General features: G+C 39.8%; 1 protein-coding gene across 1 annotated transcript in view; it reads right to left on the bottom strand.

Moving 5' to 3' along the window:
- MLIP (muscular LMNA interacting protein) overlaps positions 1-20,132 on the bottom strand; it is a 72,479-nt gene extending 52,347 nt beyond the window's left edge. The window contains 5 exon segments of the mRNA XM_072855780.1: positions 173-1,801; positions 7,731-8,099; positions 10,103-10,261; positions 19,975-20,088; positions 20,091-20,132. Coding sequence (XP_072711881.1) covers positions 173-1,801; positions 7,731-8,099; positions 10,103-10,261; positions 19,975-20,088; positions 20,091-20,132 — 2,313 coding nt within the window.
- Between the last annotated feature and the right edge of the window lie 2,398 nt (positions 20,133-22,530).

Genomic DNA, 22,530 nt, shown 5'->3' with positions numbered 1-22,530 from the left:
ACTTTGATATGGTAAGATTTAGTCTTTATCATCTTCACTATCAATATAATAACAGTTCCTTTTTAAACATTTTTTCCACAGCTCATTTATTGTACTAGCATTGTGCAACACAGATGTGATTTTTCCTACAGGGACAAAGAACTATTAGAAAATAAGCATGCACCAAGAGTACCTTGGGTTTGATGTTTTCATGGGCAGGAGGCAGGGAAAAAGATTGTGGTGAAGTCAGCTCTCTGGGTCTTGATGGCAGTGTGCCTGGTGACTGGTCTGAGACAGGAGATCTGCACTTTAATACCGGTGAGGTGGCAGATTGCTCAGGTCTTGGAGAAGAGGAATTAGACCTATAATTTGTGTGCACCAATGAAGAATTAAGTTGCAGAGGATGGGAATTAATATTACCAGTTTGTGGAACCGGTGGAGTAGGAGGAGGCTGTGAGAGACACCACTGCTTTGAGACACTTGAAGGGGTAGGAGAGGAGGCGCTCATCTCCTGAACAGACGTTTGGGATGAATCTGATTTAGATCTAGAAGCTGAATGCAAAAGACTTGGGGAAGGAGATGAGTGTTTTTCTAGGGTGGGGGAGAATATGCCACTAAGACTGGTAGAAGAAAGCAAAGGATATGACCGGCAGGTAAAGATGGGTGAGTAAGTGTGTACTCTCTGAGACTTCTGAGGTGCCTGGGACCTGGAGGCAGCATACCGCAGCCCTTCTGGAGAAGGAGAGGTAGGGCGTGTAAGGGAAGAGGGTGCTGGGGCACAAGGACGAGGCAGCGTAGACTGCAAACCTGGAGAGGCAACTGGTTTTCTATGGGAGGAGACAGGGAATGACAGAGGACTTCGGGAGTCTGGAGAAAGCGTTCTGACTGGAAGGTGCTTTTTAGGAGAAAGGGACCTCGCCCTAGGGGTGGGATGAGGCTTGGAGGATAAAGGCAGATGCTGAGCCCATCCTGAAAGCCAATATTCCTCTCTGCTAGGAGAATCTGGACTTATAGGAGGGCTTGAAACAGATTTTTGGGGGGTTGGGGAAGTTGTTTTGGACTTTTGATCTATTGTGAGTGTTGAGGAACCAAGGGAGCTAGGAGAAAACGTGGGACAAGAAGCAGGGGAAAGCGGTCTCCGCTGAGAAGAGCCTGATCTCAAAATAGCAGTTAAGAGGGTCAGTCTGGTTGGCAGAGGGGATCTGACTCCTGACTTTGCTAAATTTCCTCTAGATGACATTTGTGTGCAAGGCTCATTTATACTACATATGGTTGAAGAGGAGCCGTAAAGAGAGGGTGGAGACAAAGGTTTAGGGCTAGGAGATAATGAATGTGTTATTATATGTACAGGGACAGGAGATAAAGCATTCAATGTTTTGGAAGAACTGGGGGATAAAGGCTGAGCTGAAGATCCTTGAATTTCAGCTGAACATCGAGGATCAGGGGAAAGACTTGGGCTCTTTGCTGGAACAGAGGATGTGGTAAAGTCTCCCATTTTGCAAACACAGCCAGAGGTATAGAGACTGTGTGTTTGTAGGTTATCATACAATTGAGGAGTGGAGTAACAACTGTTTGATGCAGAAGAAGATATTTTAGACATGGAGGGGGGTGAACTATGGGAAGCAGACTGAAAGTAGAGAGATAGATCTTGCTTAGAAAACCCAGCTGCTGACTGCCAGTTGTTACGAGAGTCTTCCAGCGAAGAGGCTTGATTCAGGTTACCCATGGCACCACACACTACTTTCTGATTAGTTGGAGAAATTAAGTGGACAGCAGGTGGTTTAGAGGAAAGATGATCAGAGGTGGAAAGAGTAGAAATTAACTGGAGAAAAAAGAAAAACAGAAATGTTAATATAGGTGGAACCTGTGGAACTGTTAAGTACCCCACATTTCAGCCCTGTGGTCATGCATATAGTGTTTCCATTACTACTTCTCTGTAGGTTAAAAGCACAGGGCTGTCTTAAACTCGGGTATACAGTCTGATGGACATGGCTCTCAGGGGAGGTGACAAGTTAGGTGTTACTTTATTTTTATGAGACCTCAGTTTTGTTGACATAAACAAGGTTCAAGGCTACTGTATTTTTCATTTTAGTTAAAACCCAAGACAGTTGTGCCATCAGTGTCCAAAATCATGTGATGTCATTTGAATTGTGCAAACACAACAGAAAGTGAGAAAATTGCAATATTGTCCCATCTCACTTTACCAATTCAGTGGAAAGTAGCCTTTCTGTAAATGAGATTCAAGTCAAGTACTCATTTTCACATTCAGTAAACAACACCTTCTGCAGCACTGTGATATCAGAACAAGAAATTTGCTCAGAACTACTTAAATCAGACATCCAATTTGTTTTTCACTTTTCTTGTCATTCACAGAGCAGTGCTTTTGACAGTTTGCAGGCATGTAAGAGTCCTTATCCCCTTCTCCACAGTCTTACAATACACTAATAAAACAGTAATGAGCTCTTTCATGAGTACCTTTTTTCTTAGGTCTGTTCTAATTAGGATTTGTCAAAACTAATTAGACCACACAAGCTTATTATCAACCTTTTATATAGTTTTATGCTTCTAAAGAAAGAAATTATCTCAAAATCTTCCAAGTTTTTATAATAGTGAAATTAAAAACTGGGGTATACACAATACAAATAAAACGTATCAGTATGAAATAGTGAGCTAGGTCAACTGTAAAACCAAAAGGCTACAAATTATCACCTAACTTTTGACTGAGCAATTTGAAAGCAAGGAAATTGACTCTAATCTCTACAAACTTCATAAAAATATAAGAACACCCATTTATCTATTGCTTGATACCCTGAAAAGATTATGCAATTCTATAAATGACAATTATAACATCCAGTTTCTACATACATGACTTGCACATGGCTTTGGCTCAGCTTATGAATTCTATTTTTTAATACAACTATCTTCTCCAATAGAGAGAGGAATTATTATTATTCTATCTTATACTGTTGATACATCACAAAACAAAAATAAGTACAAAACATCATTGTCAAGTGAGAGCACGTGCTGGAAGAAGCTGTGACAGGAGAGAAAGACTTACAGGCTCTAAAAGGCTAAACTATACCTAAAATACTAAATATGGGCTAAATAAGCACAGCAGAACCCTATTAGCCCATATAACTTAAAACAAGTAAGCTCTTCCTATTAAATGATACCAAAAAAATAGCAAGCCTTGTAAACTGAAGATATTTTCTGTATAAGATAACCTTCAGAAAAGCCAAGTCAATGCCTTGATATATAGAAATAAACACCAACCATCAGAATGCCTTTACAACCACACTAACTTTCTCTTATTTTATATGTGTCTTAAGGTGTCCCATTTCAAAGTGGAAAGCCAATGGACGTATACAGTGCAAATATTAGAATATAAAAATGAATGTCCATGATACAATTATACCATATATTCTATTGGATTAAGAAATTATGACTCTCATTGAAAAAGCTGCTAAGTAAGAACAAGAAAAAATACCGGAAATTGAGAATAATTCACCAATATTTAAGCATTATGAAAAATTGTTATTAAATATGTCATGAAACAGAAAATTATTTAACAAGTTAAAAGCAGCATGGTAATACATCTGATAAATTGGAGCAGCTTGATGAATTTAATAATGAGTTCTGGAAGTTGATCAACTACCAAAACAAAACTGGGGAATGAAATTCTATATTTCAAAATAGATAAATTTCCCTCACAAAGACAACAGATTAAAAGAAAATGAGGAGCGAATATGAAACTCCATAATGAAAGAGCAGGATGTGCAATGACTTCTAATTAGTTAAAACTGAATAAGAAAGATTTATAAGCAGCTAGGAAAATGTTCATGGTAATAGAGTATAAATATGGTCCTGCAAGTATGATAAAGACATTTTGCCGTAGTCTTCCAGTTTGAACTCCACTGAACATTTACGTGCTGAGCTAATTGAGCCATTATTCAAGTCTTCTGAAAAGATTTTGCTATCGTATTACAGTGTTAACCACATCTATAGATTATCACCCTCTTATTTACAGGATCAGAGAATCATATCAAAGTTGGTTGGAAGTGACTTCTGGAGGTCATCTAGTCCAGCCTCCTACTCAAAGCAGGGCTCTCACCAACACCAGAGTGGCTGTGTCTCACCAAGTGTCTAAAGCCCCTAACGGAGGTGGCTCCAGCACCCCCTGGGCAGCCTATGTCAGTGCTGCACTACCTCCCAGTTGAGAAAGCTTCTCCAGATGTCCATCTGGGACCTCCCATGCTTCAATTTGCAGCCATTGCTGTCTCACCTGCCACTGCAGAGAAGAGTTTGGCTCTGTCATCTCTGCAACTGCCCTTCAAGTATTTGTGGGCTGTTCCTAGATACCTCTTGGTGCGAGTGAACCAAGCTAGCTCCCTCAGCCTCAGCTCACGTGTGCCCCAGCCACCTTTAGAGCTTTGTGCTGGACCCCCAATTCCCTTCTTCAAATCTCTCTTGAATTTGGGGATGAGGGCCACCAAACTGAGCATGGTTTTACAGGTGCAGCCTCACCAGTGCCAGATATAACAACTTCCACCGATCAATGGGATTTGTTTTGCCTTTTTTTTTCTGTTCAATTTCTCTGCTGGTTTAAAACACTTCTGTAGTTGTACTGGATTAGTGCAGAGGAAATGAGTGACAGAAGTAGATTGGTGTTCCTTTGGTCTGTGATTCAGCTGCAAGCCTTTTTCTCTTCTCAGGAGCAACTTATATATACATTTCCCAAAAGTGTATAAAGAAAGTTGAAATAGGTGGCAAGGTTACCTTGGCACAAAGGGATCAAGGAACTTGAAAAAGATTTTGTTGCCTCATAGATGATGATCCCAGAATATCAAAGAGGTCATAATCTTAGTATTGAGCCTTACCCAGGAGGCCTTCAGCACATTTGAAATGGTGGAGCTGAGCTGGACACAAGGCAAGTGGTCTTTCCGGTGACATCACATTGTTTTGGAAGGGCACAAAAAATGTGGTTACATAGATCAGCAAGGCCCTGAGAGATGGGCTGGTCAAACAGGAAAAGGGAAAGAATGTAACAAATGGAGAGCCCAAAAGGCAAAAATCGTATCTGAGAGAGGATGTCGCTTGCTGTAGACCTGGTTTTGGAGCCAGTTAACCATACTTTGATCTCAGTAGAATTTGATTAATAAATAGGAAAAAATAAAGGAAATTCCCTACCACAGCCTGCAACCTGAAAGCCAGAAAGACAGAAAGAAGCACTGAAGGCTATGGAAAACTTGACAAAAACTCTGGAAACAGGACAGTAAATCAGCCTGCGAGCTGAGACCAAATTAATATAGATGCCATTCAGAACAGTCCAGTTTCTCCCGGAAAAGGAAGAGTGCATTCTTCCTGGCGATGGCAGGAGTTTGTAGGGACTCTTGACTGATTTGTCTGGAAAAGCCAAACCAGATGCCATGCACTGGACAGAGGAATGGCAAGTAACTTTAACTAGCTAAAAAAACCTTCTGGCTATTGATCCCCCACAGTGAGTCAAGAATTTTCTCCAAGCTGAGTTAATGTCCTGGCATTCAGGGGAGCAGACACATCCCCCCTCACCCCAAAGGGTGCACTCCCGAGGGCAGGAGTCAGTCTGCCTCTCTCTCACATAACTAGACTCTCTTTCACATTTAAAAAAAAAACAACCACAATATATAAACAGTAAACTGTCACCAAAAAGTTCCAAATATGATCAGAAGACCAGAATAACAGATTTTTTTTTTAACTGATTATTTTTTTCAGACTTTGATTATGGCATAGCATTTTCCAACATTAGTCGGGACCTTTACGCCTCAAAGAACAATAGAAGCTTCCTTTTTTTCAATGTTTTTCTTTTTTTTTCTTTCATTTAAACAAAGTCAGAAACAAATGAAGCTGTAGGAGCCCTCTGGTTCAGTTAAGAGTGATCCTCTGTACAACACAATAGTCCCCAATGCTGGTTCTTGTTTTTCTCATCTCTGACAGGAAACCCATAGTCTAATTATGTTTTTAAGTGAACATAATGTTATATGTTATAACTCGTAAGTGGGACATGATACTGCCATTATAATCCTAGAAGTGACAAGGTAGCCCCTATATGGAATCCTTTGTACATAGGAAATCTACCAACAGATAAATAATGCATCTATTTAATCATTTTGTAATTTTCATTAATTTCTGAACTGATGATACTTCATTAGAGAGTAAGCCAGAAAGAGTGATGCCCAAGGAAACTCTGAAGAAGAATCGGAACATCAGTGAAAAGCAACTTAGTAAAAAACATCTTCTTCTTACAAAAAGATAGAGATGGCTAGAGATATTTAGAAAATGAAGACTGAGGAAGTACTTACTGTCTTGAAAAACTGTGACTTAAGAATAATGATGAGATATGCATTAGCCATACTACATACTATCTCTCTTCACGTTCAGGTGAATAGCTAGTAAAGTTAGGCTTTAATTCTTTGTTCTGTGCAATCTGTATTTTCTGTTACTTCACCAGGCAAATTTCTGTTTACTTGTCCTTGAAAGCTTAGGAAAGCTACAGCATATGATTTTTTCTGCATAGTTTTACAAAAAATCCACCCAATTTTTGTAATAGCTTTTAAAGAAACCACCCAAGTAAGCCTGGCAGAATCTGTGTACTGAACATTGCTGAAGTAAATTTATATTTCCCTAGGACAATTATTCTTTTACAAGCTGCTTCCCCTACATACATTTATCTATGCCTTTACACCTTCCTCAGGTAAAATTCTCACTGATTTCACTGGGAGTTTCTCAGAAGAAATGAATATTTCATAATGCTGTAAATCCCAAACGAGATTGGATTTCTTATTCACAATTTCCTCAATCAAAAATTGACACTGAATTTGATGAAAAATTGAGTAGCACAAGTATTTCAACACAAGATAGGAAGTCCTATTCATTTGCAGAGACAAAGTAGCCATGCTCAACTTTTTTTTAAATTATCGATGAAGAATGGCATTTTCAACCAATGGAAACCCTGTTGTGGTCAAAGAAATGTCTGAATTTATTCCACATGAGAAGGATGTTGCTATTTTACTAAAGGTAGAGTTTTCCACTGCATATACATTCTTGAAAACTATCAGTGCTCTTTCCAAGATGAGAGATATTAACTTTTCATGCAGTAAATTGGATTGATGCATTTCAAAAATGAAACATTTCAAAGACCATTTTTTTAATTTTCCGATTGGCAATTTAAAATTTCAATAAATCAATAAATGTGCCCTATAAAGATCAACATAAAATGGACCTTTCAACTTCATTAGTTCATTACACCTGTGCAAAGTCAGTGCTAACTAACAATCAGAATAATAGGATTTTTACAGCTTCTTTCTCTAGCACAAAGGGCTGCAGCAGGTGCTGAGAAAAAAATAGTCCTGGGAAGTCTGATGCTAATAATTCAAATGATCTACAGGCTCCATTGATTTCAACAACCTTAGCCAATTTAGACTAGCTAGGAATCTAACACCTTCTGATTAACTTGCTGTCATGGTGACCTGCTCTTAAAGGAAAGAACAATAGATCTGCATTACCTGCTTCATTTATACACCAGAGCCATAGGGAGAGGCAGTAAGTCAGAAGGGTTGGGACAGCTCCTAAGAGTCCAAATGTTATAGGAATGCCCCAAAAAAATGCTAATTAAAGAACAAATTGGCCAAGCTGCTTTACAAACTGATTCAGTGTCCGTGTCCTGAAAGCTTTAGAAAGCAAAGGTTAGCTCTGGAGCTTAAAGAGCGGGTTACCTGACGTTTGTGCGGATCAGCAGTGCTGTGGGAAAGCACAGCACCTGGAACATGCCCATCGCCAGGAGTTTTCCCTGTCCCCATGCCAGAGGAAACGTGGGACGTGGCCAGCAGCTGAGCACTGATGGGACCGTAGCCATTGGAAGGCTGACGAATGTTGTTCGAGGCAGCAGCTACTTCATCTTCATCACCGGAGTCCGTAATCAGGATAAACTCAGCCTTAAAAAGGTCATTCTCCTGCATTTCTCCTTTGCTCGAATTACACCCTGGGGACTGGAAAGCCGTTAGGATGCTGTCTGTATGGACAGTGGACACACAGTCTTGTCTGGCCCCGCTTTTTAAGGCCAGCTCATCAGAGTCTGCATTAGACTGCAAAAGATACAAGGAAAAAGATCCCAGTTAGCTGCATTTTATTTGTGTTCCCCAAAATGCAAAGTAATTTTGGCTTGCAGCAGTGGCTGGCACTGCACTACAAAAAGTGCAGAGGGTGAATGAAGAATTTGGGCATGAGCACCCAGCAGAAACCAGGTCCCCAGGGAGCCCCCCACTTCCAGCCCCCCAGCCGATGCTGCGGGGGCTGCTTTTCCAGCAACTCTCCGAGCAACAGGGGACTCTGAGTACAACGATGTCCTGAGCCCGGGGCTGGCGCGGGAACCAAAAAGAAGGGTGCAGTCAAGCCGAATGAGCTGTCAGACCAGACTACGCCAGACACGATGGGAAGGCATCCCAACCGTGGGATCCACGGGAGCGGACAATGCTCCTCAGAGGAGTCTGACAGACAAATCTGGGACAAAACCTATACATATTAATGAAGAAACAAAGGCTTTTAAGCCAGGGGATTCTCTGAAGAGAGCAGACAAAGAATCTAAGGTCAGAGAGCTTTACTGTATGTTCAAGCTTCTCAGCACAGACCACAGTTGTTCTTCATATTTTCTGCAATTTCCCCTCCCAGTATGTAATTTCTCAAGCACGCTTTGGATGAGAGCAGGAGTAGTGCAAGCTAGGCATAGGATACGCACATCACCAAATCATTCAATAGTGAGGAAACTGCTATGGTAAATCATATTTCTCTTGAAGGAGGAATCAGGTAAAAGAATAGAAATATTGTGTACTGCAAGAGAAAGCCTGTAGATGGGGCTCACATTTGAATCCTGCTTGAGGAATACAGTAATGACAAATTTCCACTGGCAGCTCCACAAGTCCCTGGAGCTCAGTTCTTTAAAAAAATACTGTATCACAAAGGGGGATAACCACCAGTATGACTTCGGAGGTGTTATTTTCACTATCTGATGTTGGTTGGGTTTTTTAAATATTGATCAGGTTCTAGACATTTTAGAAAAGGGAGTAATCAGTGCTATGGAGGCCTCAGTACTGCATCACCTGCCAGGAAAGTTTTCTCTGCCTATAGAGAAACACAGGGAGACAGAAATCAGGAATTTTGCCTTACCCAGGGCACTACTTACAGCAAAACCAATACTGAGGGGCTGGAAATGTAACTCATGAGTTAAACATCCTGAGGATAACATTCCAGTGCATGTCTCTTCAAATATGTCCATTCTCTGCCCAGACCAACCCCTTTTTTAGTCAGATAGGCCACTGAAAATGCTGGAGCATGTTCAGGCGAACGCCTGTGAAAAGTTTATTAACACCAAGAACTGCAGCCCCGGCAATGTCCCAGGGAAGGAGCTGTTACACAAAAGCAGAATCACCATAAGCATTAATATTAATCTGAGGGTTCCAGTTTCCTCTCAAGCAGCATGGAATAAAATAAGAGGCTGTTAAGTGTTGTGAGGCAGGAAAGGAATAACAAACACTATGGGCTGGCTAAAGGCAGGAGAACCAGGAATGTTGTGCTGCTGGCTTCATCGTCATGGGAAATCATGGGGACAAGCTTTCAAAAACAAAAAGCAAGCTTTCACTTTGATGCGTTACTACACAGCTATGAAAGGGATCGGCACCTTTGCTGGAAGCCACAGCACTGGCATTTGCTGAAACCAGGATCCAGTGACCAACTCTTGGTCGATTCCCATGTGATAACACTCCTCACACACCACCCTTGTTCCCATAAAGATCAGGAAGGAATCCCCTCACGTCTGCCAAGAACATAGCCTTTGCATGACTGACAGAGGATAGTATTGAGATGGGCAAGGGTTTCTTTCCAATACAAACTCTGCCAAAGGCAAAAGAGGCTGTTGAGCAGATATCAGCCTTCTCTTGTGCAACGATTCTGCATCTCTGGTAGGCTTGGTAATTAAAACGAAGCACAAGCCAAGAAACAGTTCAAGGGAAAGAGCTTCAGTTCAGCAATGCCCAGGAGAAAATTTTCAGTATCTTTTGAAAGACTGGGAAAACTAGCGCAAACAAAAATCTACCTTATTTATAATTTCTTGATTGCTCAGATCCTTTGGCTCATCAGGAATTGTCACAAGGAACTTAGAGACATCTACAACCTCAAAATGAGTTGGAAGTCTTCCAATGGATGGTACGAATGTGAAGGTCAATGGTTTGGTTCCAGATTCTTGAGAATTAACCTACAAAACACACAATTAGTTCATCTTTTTTGTCCAAATAAAAATTATTTTTGTCAGAGTTGAAATAACATTAATTACTTCATCTACATAACTTACAAGTCTATTATTAACTATACTGGTCATTGGGGTTTTTAACAGGTCATTGTATATTAAGGTCTTCTTTAACAGACAGAATACTGCCTCAATTATACCCATCAATATCCTATATATTCTAATGGCATGGCACAGCAGACAGGAGAAAATTTGTTCAATAATTTGTTATTCTTTCCGTTTTCCATACCAGAAACAGAAAACCATATTCAATTCATTTCAAGGCTGCTTTTATCTTTGTTTAACTCCACTTTAATAGAACAACAATGTAATTATACCGCTGTATCTGGACATAATGTAGCCCCTAGACTATTTGCTTAACAACTTATAACAAATTGGAAGAACCTTTGCTCTGCAAAAAGAAAGCAAAACATGTTTACATTTTCTAATGCAAATGCAGCTAATTCTGAACAACATCTGGTATGCATTCTGATTCAAGGAAAGGATTTTCTCCCATTTTCTTTGGACCATTCAGCCACATACACTAACTAATTCTGTGTCTGTCTTCTCATTTCTCCCTCCCCAACTTGCATTCTCACTAGGACCGTGTATGTAAGGCCTGAACGCACTGAAGAGAAGAGAGACTAAGATAAGGCAATTTCACCTAAACCTTCAATTTTATGACAGTGCTCTCCCATCACTTCCATCTCCTTCACAAGAGATACTGGACAGGAAAAAGAAGTCCACACCATGGCAAAACTCTCAGTTGCTTTGCCAGATATCAGGGAGAGGAACTCCAAAGGCCTTGGTAAGGTCAGCAGAGGGAACCACATCCCAAACCACTGAACCTGATATGCTGACTTTCCCACTACTTGTTGGTGTAGAAAATCTTTCTTTCTGATTCAAAACTATGGAATGTATACATTTTCCCTTGTTTTATCATCTGATTTTAAAGCTTATGGCAGTTAATTGTGTTTTCAATGGACTCTAATATGCAGAACCTTGAACCGTATTGAATCATAGAGAAAAACAGGACCATTGGTTTGACTCTTTTTTTTGGCTTACTTGTTTAAAGTGAAACAAATTGGAGAGCTATGGCTCTCATAATGCTTCTTTGTAATTTGCATCCATAAGTAAATAGCAATTACAGAACAGAGTGGGATTATGGAATACATTCACATGACTTGGTCTTCTCATGGCTGGAATATTAAAAATGATAGACACAGATTTCCAGTTTTTAAAAAATCTAAGCAAATTTTAGTTACTTCCACGGACAGCTGTGTCCTGGAGGGCTTGAGCAAAACAGGCTGGTTATTTATACAAACACTGCCAACTGCTCTTTGCTCTACAATTTAGGAGAACTCTGCTCTCTCAGACACACCCAGAATAAATTTCCATGTGTCCACCTCTAATTCTGAAAGAATAAGGTGTTTTGATGTTTGAAAGTGAAAAATCTGAATAAATGGCAGACATCTCAGTTCTGAAATTGAGCCTTTATATTCACAAACTCATACGAGTAGGTTACGTTACACTGCAGGCTTGCTACCCAGTTAGAGGTGTGCACTGTAAGGGTGCAGGGACAAGGTGGTCTCCTACTCTCCCTCCCTCCACACAAGTGGTCAAGCACTGGACCACACGATGCATGGCCTGAATCAGTAGCAAAAGAGTGGCTGCTAACTGCTCCACCATGCCAGGAGCTCTGGATGTTATTTTGTGTGAGGAAGAAACAACATAGCTCTGTCCTTCTCTCAGCAGCCAAGGTACCCAAGTCTGATCATTGCTCTTCATAAAGCAGCACACAATTTTAAAATATGAATAGCTGTCACATTAAACACTTAGTCCTTGCTCCTGATACAAGTCGGCAGAGTAACATCAGTACTCAAGGACGTACTCATTAGCGAGTAGCTGCCAGTCCCTACAATGCATCCAGGGATGCAGCCTCCACCCGAGCACCTGCTGTACCCAAACGTGCTCTTCAAGAAGCAGGATTACCTGCACACAGGCAGAAGCACCCATCATATTGGCATTAGTGATTTCTGTACAGGTGACACTGTCCATCACAGTCTCACACAGCACCTGGGTGTCCACTGAAATCATCTAGAGATGGCCTTTGCTTTCCTCCAGGTCTGCGGCTGTGCTTTCATCTTCTCTCTCTAACTAGGAAATACAGTTAGTAACTCTGGCTACCTCGGTTCTCTTTACTAACATTTTCCCCCTCTACCTCACCCTCTTGTCATGCTCTTGTTTGACACTTGACATCAGTTGTTTTGTATCAGTGAGTATTCTTGTGTCAGAGCACAAAATATTCCTCATAAAAGAAAAAGGAAGAGAGAAAGAAAAAGTGTGCAAATAGCAAGCCCCCACACAAACTGATTAACAGAAAATTCCAATCAAATGTGCTAGCACTGCTAAACTCCCAGTACTTTATCTGCATATTTGTAATGAGGAAATACAAACAAAAAGCCAAGTTATGAGGCTTCAGACCATTGCATAGTAATGGGGAGATCTTGCCAGCACCTACTTCTGTACTGCATCTTACCCTGCACTTCCAATTTTATTGCTTTGGTGGAAAAATTAAAGAATACATGAAGAAAACCTTGTTGTATTTGACCTAAACACACTGTGGAAATAACCACCAAAATTGTTTGCAAGCTAAAACTAAGATTGGAAAACACATATAGAGGTGTGAAAGAGAGAATATTTTTTCAGGGGGAAGATGCCATTAAAGTATGGTATTATTTATATTCCTCTAGTGTATTTTATTTTTCCTGGAGTTTGGAAAGTATAAACCTGCAAATAGAATTACTGCATTTCAGAAAGTTTTAAGTTGTTAGATACTGTGTAGAGAAAGGTAGAGAAAGGATTTTTGCACCTTTTTTTCATATACTCATCTCATTTACTCTGTCTCTCTGGCTGATGTTTCTACCCTTGAAGAACTGAAAGAAATGAACAGGGTGGACTTTCAGCATTTAATTACAGCTATTAAATGCCACTCTGACATGTAGAGGTAAATAATACTGCAATAACCTTAAAATTCAAATATATATAAATATATATGTGAAACTTTCTTGCAGATTATCATCTTTTCTCTAGACCCAATAGTAACAGTGGAAAGAATTCAATGCCATACATTCCCTGCTGCTGTAATTCATTTGAATCAATAGAGTTACGGTGGCAGAAAAATACCCTACGCAATGTCTATTCAAGTTAATCCTAATGAATTCTGGTTTATATCACATAATCAACATTATGCACAATGAAATAATTGATTGCTTTTAATTGCATCCTTTCATGTTACTTAGTTCTTTGAAGAATATCAATTATAGAGTTTAATATACATAAACTTCGAATATCCATTGGGGGCTATAGGCTGCTGCATAATGCATTGCCAAATAGCTTCAAAAGGAGAAACTTATTCTAGATTACTTCCATGACTTCCTATGTCATCAATTTACAAACAGATTTATTGCATATTTAATACCATCAATTTACAACTGCCCCAGGGATAGTAACTTAAATTATATTAATTATTGTTTTCATTACCACAGCTTCTACAGTCCTTACTTGTAGAGCACATTTTTATTGTCTCGGTTACCTTATGAAGATAAATGAACACTTATATTTAATCTCTCTCATGTTCTATATACATTCAGCATACTGCCTATTTTGTAATTGAAATGGAGGTCCCATTGTCAGTGATTGCTTCCCAGGATTTCCCTCTGGAATACAGATTGCTAAAGTGAAATTTAATATGCTGGTTCACATTACCACTTCTACCACTGCTAATGTAAGTCATTTCGCTAATAAAACGACACCCTGAGAAAACCTCACCCTTGAAATATCAAGTACTTCCTTTGAGTCTGTTTATTTATTTGTTTAGAGGACAGAAAAGGAAATATATGCATAAATAATAGCAAAATAACAAGCATGTGCATCATACCACAGAAACACGTTGACTGATGTGCTGTTTTGGTCAGAGCACAAATTCACATGCCCACAATTCCTGTGTGATAAATATAGCTCTAACATAGAGAGCACAGCTAACGCCGCTCGCCCAGCCAGGGAGAGGGGCCATCCAAAAACATGGCCCAGGTTGTGTAACCTCTCCTTAAACTCCTTTTCTGTGTTCAGACTAAAGTCAAACCACAGAAGAGACATTGTCTCCTCCTCGAGACAGAGAACAAGGCTAGTCTACTGTGGATGAAATGATGAGTTAATGAGATATAGGAATCTTCAGCATATCTTCATACCCTGATTTATTATAGCTATCACAGTAACCTAATACGGATTAGCTGATTATTGTGTAATATGAGTTCTGACTTATCTAAAACCTTTTACAAACAGCAGCAGATGATCATCTGAACACCAACTTTGTATCTGTGAAACTTCAGGGGAAAAGCCAAAAGTCCAGGAGGAAGTTACAGCCCAGCTGAAGTTTATGCCAAAATTCCCGCTGACAGCTGTGGTCCAGGAACTTCCCCAAGCCCTGTGATGTGCCCATTGTATCACCCTCAGCAAATCACTTTTGCTTCTTTCAATACAGCAGCACACACTAAAACGCACACGCAGACAAGTATCTTTTGAAAATTAATGTGTGTAAAGCACTAGAAAGAGCAAATGAATAATACTATAAAATTGTAATCTATTATTCAAAATGCAAGAGCTCATTCAGCTGAAGTGTTTCTTTTCAACAACAATTTTAATTAGCTCTTCAGTCCAGCAGACTTTATACAACTGTAATTGCTCTTTCATACTGGTCTATACGTAAGCAGCTAAGCACGGTGAAAAGTAAGTAAAGATAACTTTTAATTTCCTCCTTTGCAAAGGGGAAGTAAAATACCTTGCCTGTTATGTTTAATTGATTTAATTAAATGCAGTTTGACTAAATGGTCATAAAACATTAGACCCTAAGATGACCTGGGTCTCTAAATCATATTTTAGGATCACTGACACCCTTAAAGCCCTTATTTGCTCCAGCCTCCTAAACCTTCTAGGAAGCAACATCTTCCAAGCTAAAAGCACCTCTGTTGTAACATCCCAAGCTGCTCTAGTCCATCACCCATGCACAAACCTCCAGCTAGAAAGTCCCACATCCAGACTGCCTCCATCTACTCCCTCAGCAGGTCATCACCATCTCCTTCTGTCTGTCCTGAATTCATTTTTCTGTGTGGATGAATCAGAAAGGACCCAGAAATATTGCTGCTGATTTTGCACAGGTTTTTTGTACTATGGTCAGACTTGCCATCTGGTCTTGCATAGAAGGCAGTCAAGGACTGGCAAAAGTAGACTGAAAAAGTTTGAAGGCTGACTGCAAACAAAAATAAATAAAAAAACCTGGTGCTGTCTAACATGCACACGGACCCCTTATCAAATACGTTAGTGGTCAGCAGACTCGCTGGGAAATGGGAGACTTCAGACCAACTCCAGTGCCTGTAGATACATAAAAATATCTGCACCTAAACTTAGGTCCTTACAAGGTCATAGGACTTACGAGTTCATATGTAGAGTATCCATACTAGTGCATACACAGAGACATTCACACATACTGATATACATAATAGATGCTTAAACAATGTCATTATACTTCTGCCCAACAAAAAGGCTGCAGACTGCTTAGTATTAGTATAGTATAAGACTGTTTATTAGTGCGAGGCACAGTGCCAGCAGCGAGGCAGAACAGACCCCAATTTTCCAGTCCTTTTTTGAACAACTCCATCTCAATTATTCAGTGAGAAATTGAAAGTTAACCTGAATTTATTCTTTTTCTTGTAAAAGTTTCTTGCTATTTCAGTCCTGCAAGAGAGTCACAGAATGCTGCTGTCATCCTCACAGCAGTCTCGGAGCACAGTCTCATTAATGTGTATGACACAAGTCCCCTCATTTTCTTTTCCCAAAAGCTGCACCTATCAGTAAGCAGGTGTAATTTTCAAATCAAGCACCGGGAATAGAAATCCATCCCTACTTACAACTGTCAGAGCTGAGAGATCAGTTTCGTGGGATGATGCTAGCAAGGAACTTCAATTTTACAGTAGCACACATCAGCCGTTTGCCTTTGGTTTCTCAAGTTGTCTGAATGGTTAAGGGTCAGAGGAATTTCGGCCAGACCAGCTCCCTCCCCACATCTGGTGAGGTTTCGCCACCACAGCACTGAGCACTGCCAGTCCTGCCCTCACCGCCGCAGAAGGATCAAGCCCACATGGTGCTGCCACCACAGATGAGCACCTCAGCAGTTGTCCTTTCAAAGATGCATTGCAAAGCAAGTTTGGTAACACACCAGTGATATTGTTGCAAGCAATACATTTTGGGAGCAGGTGGTGCCCAGCATCACATCTGTGTCTATACGTATCCCTGCATGTGTCTTCTAATAGACCATTACTTTTGTACAGTGAGCTAACTATTGAGTGACTCCAGAAAAAGGATATATATGTGCTAATAAAGCATATGTCATGTTATCAGGAAACCATAGCTTGAAGGTTGTTGAAGAAAACCAGGGGATTTTAACAGATGCCTCCAAAAGTACAAGCACAAGATAACAGCAGAAGCCTTGAAAGTGCAAGTATAGAAAAGGGGCCCTAGGGCTACCAGCACAAATAATTAATAATCACTTATTACTCTCCACAGGAATGCAACCCTGTGTGCTGCTATTAAGGATAACAGAGGAAGCACAGAACCAGTATCCAGCATATGTAAAACATATCAAACGCCATAGAATTTTTATATAACGTAGAATTTACTGGACAGTGAAGAAAGAACAAGTGAACTGTTAACAAGCATAGAAAAATAACTTCAAGTGCGCTAAAAGTAAGTAAGCCCTACCATCAACATCATACACCTCCCTGCAAACAACTGGAGATGCTGGCAGCTTCCATAACAATGCATAGAAAAAGAAGAAGTGATGGAAATGAGAAAGTTTGTCTAGGTCAGTTTTAACTGTATAATTACTGAGAATGAGCTTTAATAATTGGATCATTAGGACTTTAAGCGTGAGTATCACTGTAGCTGACTAGTAATCATCATATAAGCCCCATGTACACGTGAATTTGTGTGCATTTGTGTGAACAGTACAATGAGGAGTTGCTAAGAGAAAACTGTAGATTGAAGGGAGGGTAAGTATAAGAGGGAGTGCATGAAAGTCTTTCCTAAACTGATAAACTCAGGAGATTAGTGGTCCAGTTGAATACACAAAAAAAGATAAATTCTGAATACCAAGAGTTAGCCCAATCTGCCCAAGACCACCAGGACACACTGGCATTAGCAGTGAACAAGTTGAACCCCATCTAAGAAAGCTGTAGCTGCTATATATGGACAAAAACTGTGGGATTATACATACAAAGAAAGAAAGAAGAGGTCCCTAACATAACTTTCTGACCACTCACCTAGAAGCCAAAGGCATAGCAGTAGAACCTTCTGCTTCTGCACAAAGGGTTGCCCTCCCAGCTGTGGCTCCAGCTGGGTAGCTATGAGTTAGCGCATGAGTGTACGAGAGACCTGCATGAGTGGCTAAATGCACCGTGTGAATAGTTATGCACTGTTAATAAGAACAGCCTCATTCTATTAATGATAATAGCCTGGCTAGTAAAAAGTGTTCTGATAAATATTGGTTGTGATGAGTGCCTCCTCCAGCTTGACCTCCTGTCAGGGAAAAGGGAATTAACAACATTATAACTCTGTGATTAGATTGCTAATACTTCAATTAGATTAACTACAAATTTTTGCATCTCTATGTGTGTTTCTCTAGCTCGCATAAGTTGCACAAGGTATCTGGTCTTTCACTACACCCTTGAGGCTTGGTAGTGATTTGGATGCAGCAGATGAGATTTGCACAAGTGGGAAATGCTCACTTTTCTGTTCATTTTCGAAGAACTGCCTTCCTGCTTTGTTTACACACAACTGAAGGAGGACTGGTACAGCCTCACTTTAGCAGCTTAGTTATGCTTTAAACAGCTCCAGGTTAACAGTTGTGTGTGAAATCCCTCATGGACTCTGATGAGGGTGTGCTGGGTGTCAGGGGTCTCAGTGCTTCACTGCAAACCTGCTGTTACCAAGAGCGCTTTAGCAGTATGTCAGCGTATGCAACAGCACTGGCAGTCTCTCTGTGTTTCCCCAGGTATAACTCTATCCAAAACACTTCAACACAGAGTGTGAACACCCCTATCATCCAAGTCTGACAGCAAGAAATGAACGACTATGGCCCTTTATACCATGGTCACCTGGTATTGTAGCACTTACGCTAAAAAAATTCTCCTCAAAGCTGAAGGACCACAGGTTCAGGCTCAAATTCATTCTCACTTCCAACACTTTCAGCAAAGAAAACCACTGCTTTCCAGGAGAGGATGCAAGACAGTTTCAAACACTGGGAGATCTCTCCCCACCCAGAGATTTCGGCTACCTCTGGGTGACTTGAATGTGCCCTTTCTCTCTTCCCCAGGTTAATAGCTCCTGTCATTACCTGCTGCCCCCAGATACAATCAGAAACACCAAAAAGCAGAGAGATGCTGTTACTCGTGCACATCCTGTAGGTACCATATGCATATGCTCTCCACTGACAGCTGTCTCCTCATTCATTTTGACTGTTTCTGGTTCCCTAAAAGTTTCCTTTTCCTCTTTTATTACTTCTGTCTGTTCTTAGTTAAACAATGTTAAAAGTACGTTTAATTTTTTGATAGCTCTTTCAGGTTAAAAAAAAAATTCATTTTTGAAAACTGAAAAAAATAAGGTGTTTTGAGTGTTAAAATATTTTGGCTGAGTTTAGTTTAATTGGAAAGTAAATTTTCATTGAAAAATAATTGATCTGACAGGGGGAAAGAAAAGGTTGATGTAATTTGCTCTTGGAAGCACAGGTTCTATCAAGTTGTCTCCTGTGTTCAGACTCTTCCATTATTATTATAAGACTTTCAGGTTTATTTCTTTTAAATCTCTGAAACATGACATTTTCAATAGATACCTCTTTTCCCAAACTGCTACATGTTGTGTCTGGGCATTTGTCTTGCTAAGGAGCTATATTTTTGGAGCAGGGATCCAAAGGATGTAAAGAAACACATAGAGCTGTACAGCTTAAATTTTCAAAGGCTATACACCTGGCACTCACATATCAATGACAAATAATAGCACATCTTTCACATTTTAGAGTTATCTCACTAATTGATCATGACATACTCTCAAATATGATTTTCAAGACCCAGAAAGCCATCTGGCATCTGGATTTATCAGGTTTTTGATAAATCAGAAAAAGGTACTTTAAAAAAAAAAAAAAAGAGATGTTTTCATAGATTTCATCAAGTGCAGATTAAAACCTTAGTCTTTATCCACTCTTGTATGACCAGACTGAGAACTTCTAGTTTATCTGCTGTCATTTTTTTCTGCTGCCAGTGGACAGCAGTGGAAGTCTTATAATACCAGCTAGCCCAGATCCCTCAGCTCTTCTCCATAGGAAGAGAACAGACTTCTCACTGATGATACATTAGGGATACACAGAGTATTTTGGAAATATCAGACGCTAAATTTTCAGCTTTTTAACCAACCATAGGAGGAGGCAGTTGGTATTTTAATCATTAAGAAATGGACTATTTCATCCTGTATAATCAGCAATAGGCTTCCCACTAGAAGCCGCACCACCCTTTACAGTCATCTGTGCAAGAGCTTCAACAAATAATTAATACGAGCCCATCTACAAGCATTCTTACCTGTCCTCTGCTAATAAAACTCAGTGGGCTGATAATTCAGATGCCTCTTTCCCCAGGCTGCTGTCTGTAGTATGTAGAGCGCAGTTGGGAGATAAATAAAAAATGAACATAAATAAGCAGTGAAGAAATGTGTGTGATGAAACTGAAGAAGAGGTCATATTTTCCCCTTCTCAGCAAAGATTTTCAGAGGTCCTTTTAATGAGCTATTTTCTGAGTAGCTCTGTGTGGGACCAGAAGAATGCTGGCTACAAAGAGTAATTATTCTGGCACTCAGCTACTAACAAACAAAAAGGTAAAGCTGAATGGCTGTTGGCTTCTTCTGCACGTTCACAGGAGGGCAGGATGATAAACTTAGGATCTTGTTTTCTTCTCTATGTTAATTGTTAAAAAGCAGCTGTCTTTAAACATTTAACTTGAGCTTTCCCAGATGTCAAGAATACTGCATGTTTAACAGTGCCAGGGTCATTTTCATATGACTTTATCTGTTTGGAAGAATAGCTATACTTGTTCCATTTAAGTAATTTTATTTTTATTTTTTCCAACAAAAGCATTTGTGTGAAGAATTGGCATTTTACAAACTTGACTTTGTCTCATCAAAAAAAAAACATTTTGAGTTTTGCACTCTGGCATAATCATTCAGCTAAATACAGTCATGTACCATTCCTCAGATATTTTAGAGTGTAGGAGAAAGAATAGGAATAGATTTTCCACAGCAGACTGTACATTTTGTACCAAGAACAAGCATAATTTCTTTAGCCAACAAATCTGGGCAGCCTGCACACTGAAATCTATACTTCGCCTCAGGCTTCCTGTGGAGCCTGGAGTAAGCGCCTATAACCTTGCCTCTACTAAAATATTCTGACAGTCCATAGCTAACTGCAACTTCTTCTCCATATATTCCCAGATATCCTACATCCTCATGACATTATTTGACTAGTTTTGGTGAAGGTAACATGTGTAGTTAGCACATGCCAGCCTTAAATTAGGACAACTCTCACCTCTCTGGTTTCTGTACCTAGGGATGACATATGGCATCTATCAAAGCTCCCATTTGAGTCCAGCCAAGCAGCTCTTCATAACTAGGACTACCCCATTTAGATGGCCATCTTTACCTAAGTGAAGATCTGGTTTTGCCCTGCAAGTCATATTCGTGCCAGAACAGAGATATAAATTATGTTGTTTACTTTCAAAATCAGGGTTTCCTTCTTTCTAGCCTTATGCTCTTGGTCTACTTTTCAGTGTCATTTAACACATCTACTGACCAGTGATTCTTTCCTTCCTCTTTTTATGTTGTCCTTTCTAATCTCTTATCCCCTAGGCTTCTCTCAGTCACTCTCCTCTCCATTTCCAGTTTGCAATCTACCTTTAAGTTATGGCAGAGCTTACAACATCTGAAGCAGAATTCCAGAAAAGTGAGAAAACACGGTCTATTTCGGTTTGGCTTCATGACCAAGTGTGCTACTAATGTCAGGCTTCTAAAGAAGAGTCTTCCAAATTTAAACAAAACCCATCAGTGTTATAAAGTATAGTTTAGACTTTCAGCTGAAAACATGTAAATAACACTATCTGTATAGATACTATGAACTAACCAAAAGGATCACAGTATTATAAAAAGGGCAGGTGACTAAAAATTAACGAACAAAAATCTGCACATTGTCATTTACTTCCTGCCAAGATTTTCTTCAGAAGTTCCCAGTATAAGAATACAGGTGTGAAAGCCATGGAAAACACTTTCGCAGGTAGTGACAAAGAATATAGATTCAGTACTTGATTCCTAGGTATTTGTACTTTCATGTTTCATCTTCATTCTAAGCAGTTGCAGGAAGGCATGGATGTAATAATCATAGCTTTAGATTAAAGAAGCAATTGAGCTAGTTTACTGCCAGAACTACAATTTCAGAGATTTTATAAACATTTTTATCACCCTAAAATATTTAAAAGCCCATATTTCCTATAATACCCCAAAATAAACTCAGTACAATCAAGACTGACTCTGACAGTAATTCCAGCACATTCCATATATATCCTTAAATGACCTTCACCACCAGGGAGAACTGGTTACCCTCAAGTTGTGCATTAAGTGACATAACTAACATATGCCACATGGGATGTATTCTTTCTAGCCTCCTGTCCAGCAGTTTAGCATTTTGGTTATGCTAAGAGTGTTCTTAAGCCAAGGTTATCTTGTGCTATGTTTTTTATTAACTAAAGACACATACCCTCTGCTTCAAACTATAAGTTTTAGATTCCAAAATTCCGTAGCCTTTCAAAGAGACCTTTGCTCCTTTTGCCTTAGTGGCAGATGCCTCTGCAGTCTCCTAAGAGCAGAGCTGCCAGATTCAGGGAGAATGTTGCTTGCTTACTGCAATGTTCAAAAATGTCTGGATTGAGGAGAGTACTGCAAGACTTCAGAAGAAATGCTGATTCTTTACCACTTTGTTGAGAGTTACTTGAAGTCAAATTTTACCTGAGAACTGAGTGAAAATGGATGCGATTTCTGAACTTGGTCTTAGCTTTGAAAAGGTAAGAAATATATCTTGGATGTCAATTAAACAT

Source organism: Ciconia boyciana, chromosome 3 (assembly GCF_034638445.1).
Source record: "Ciconia boyciana chromosome 3, ASM3463844v1, whole genome shotgun sequence".
Taxonomy (NCBI): Eukaryota; Metazoa; Chordata; class Aves; order Ciconiiformes; family Ciconiidae; genus Ciconia; species Ciconia boyciana.
This window is presented reverse-complemented; position numbering and strand designations above follow the sequence as displayed.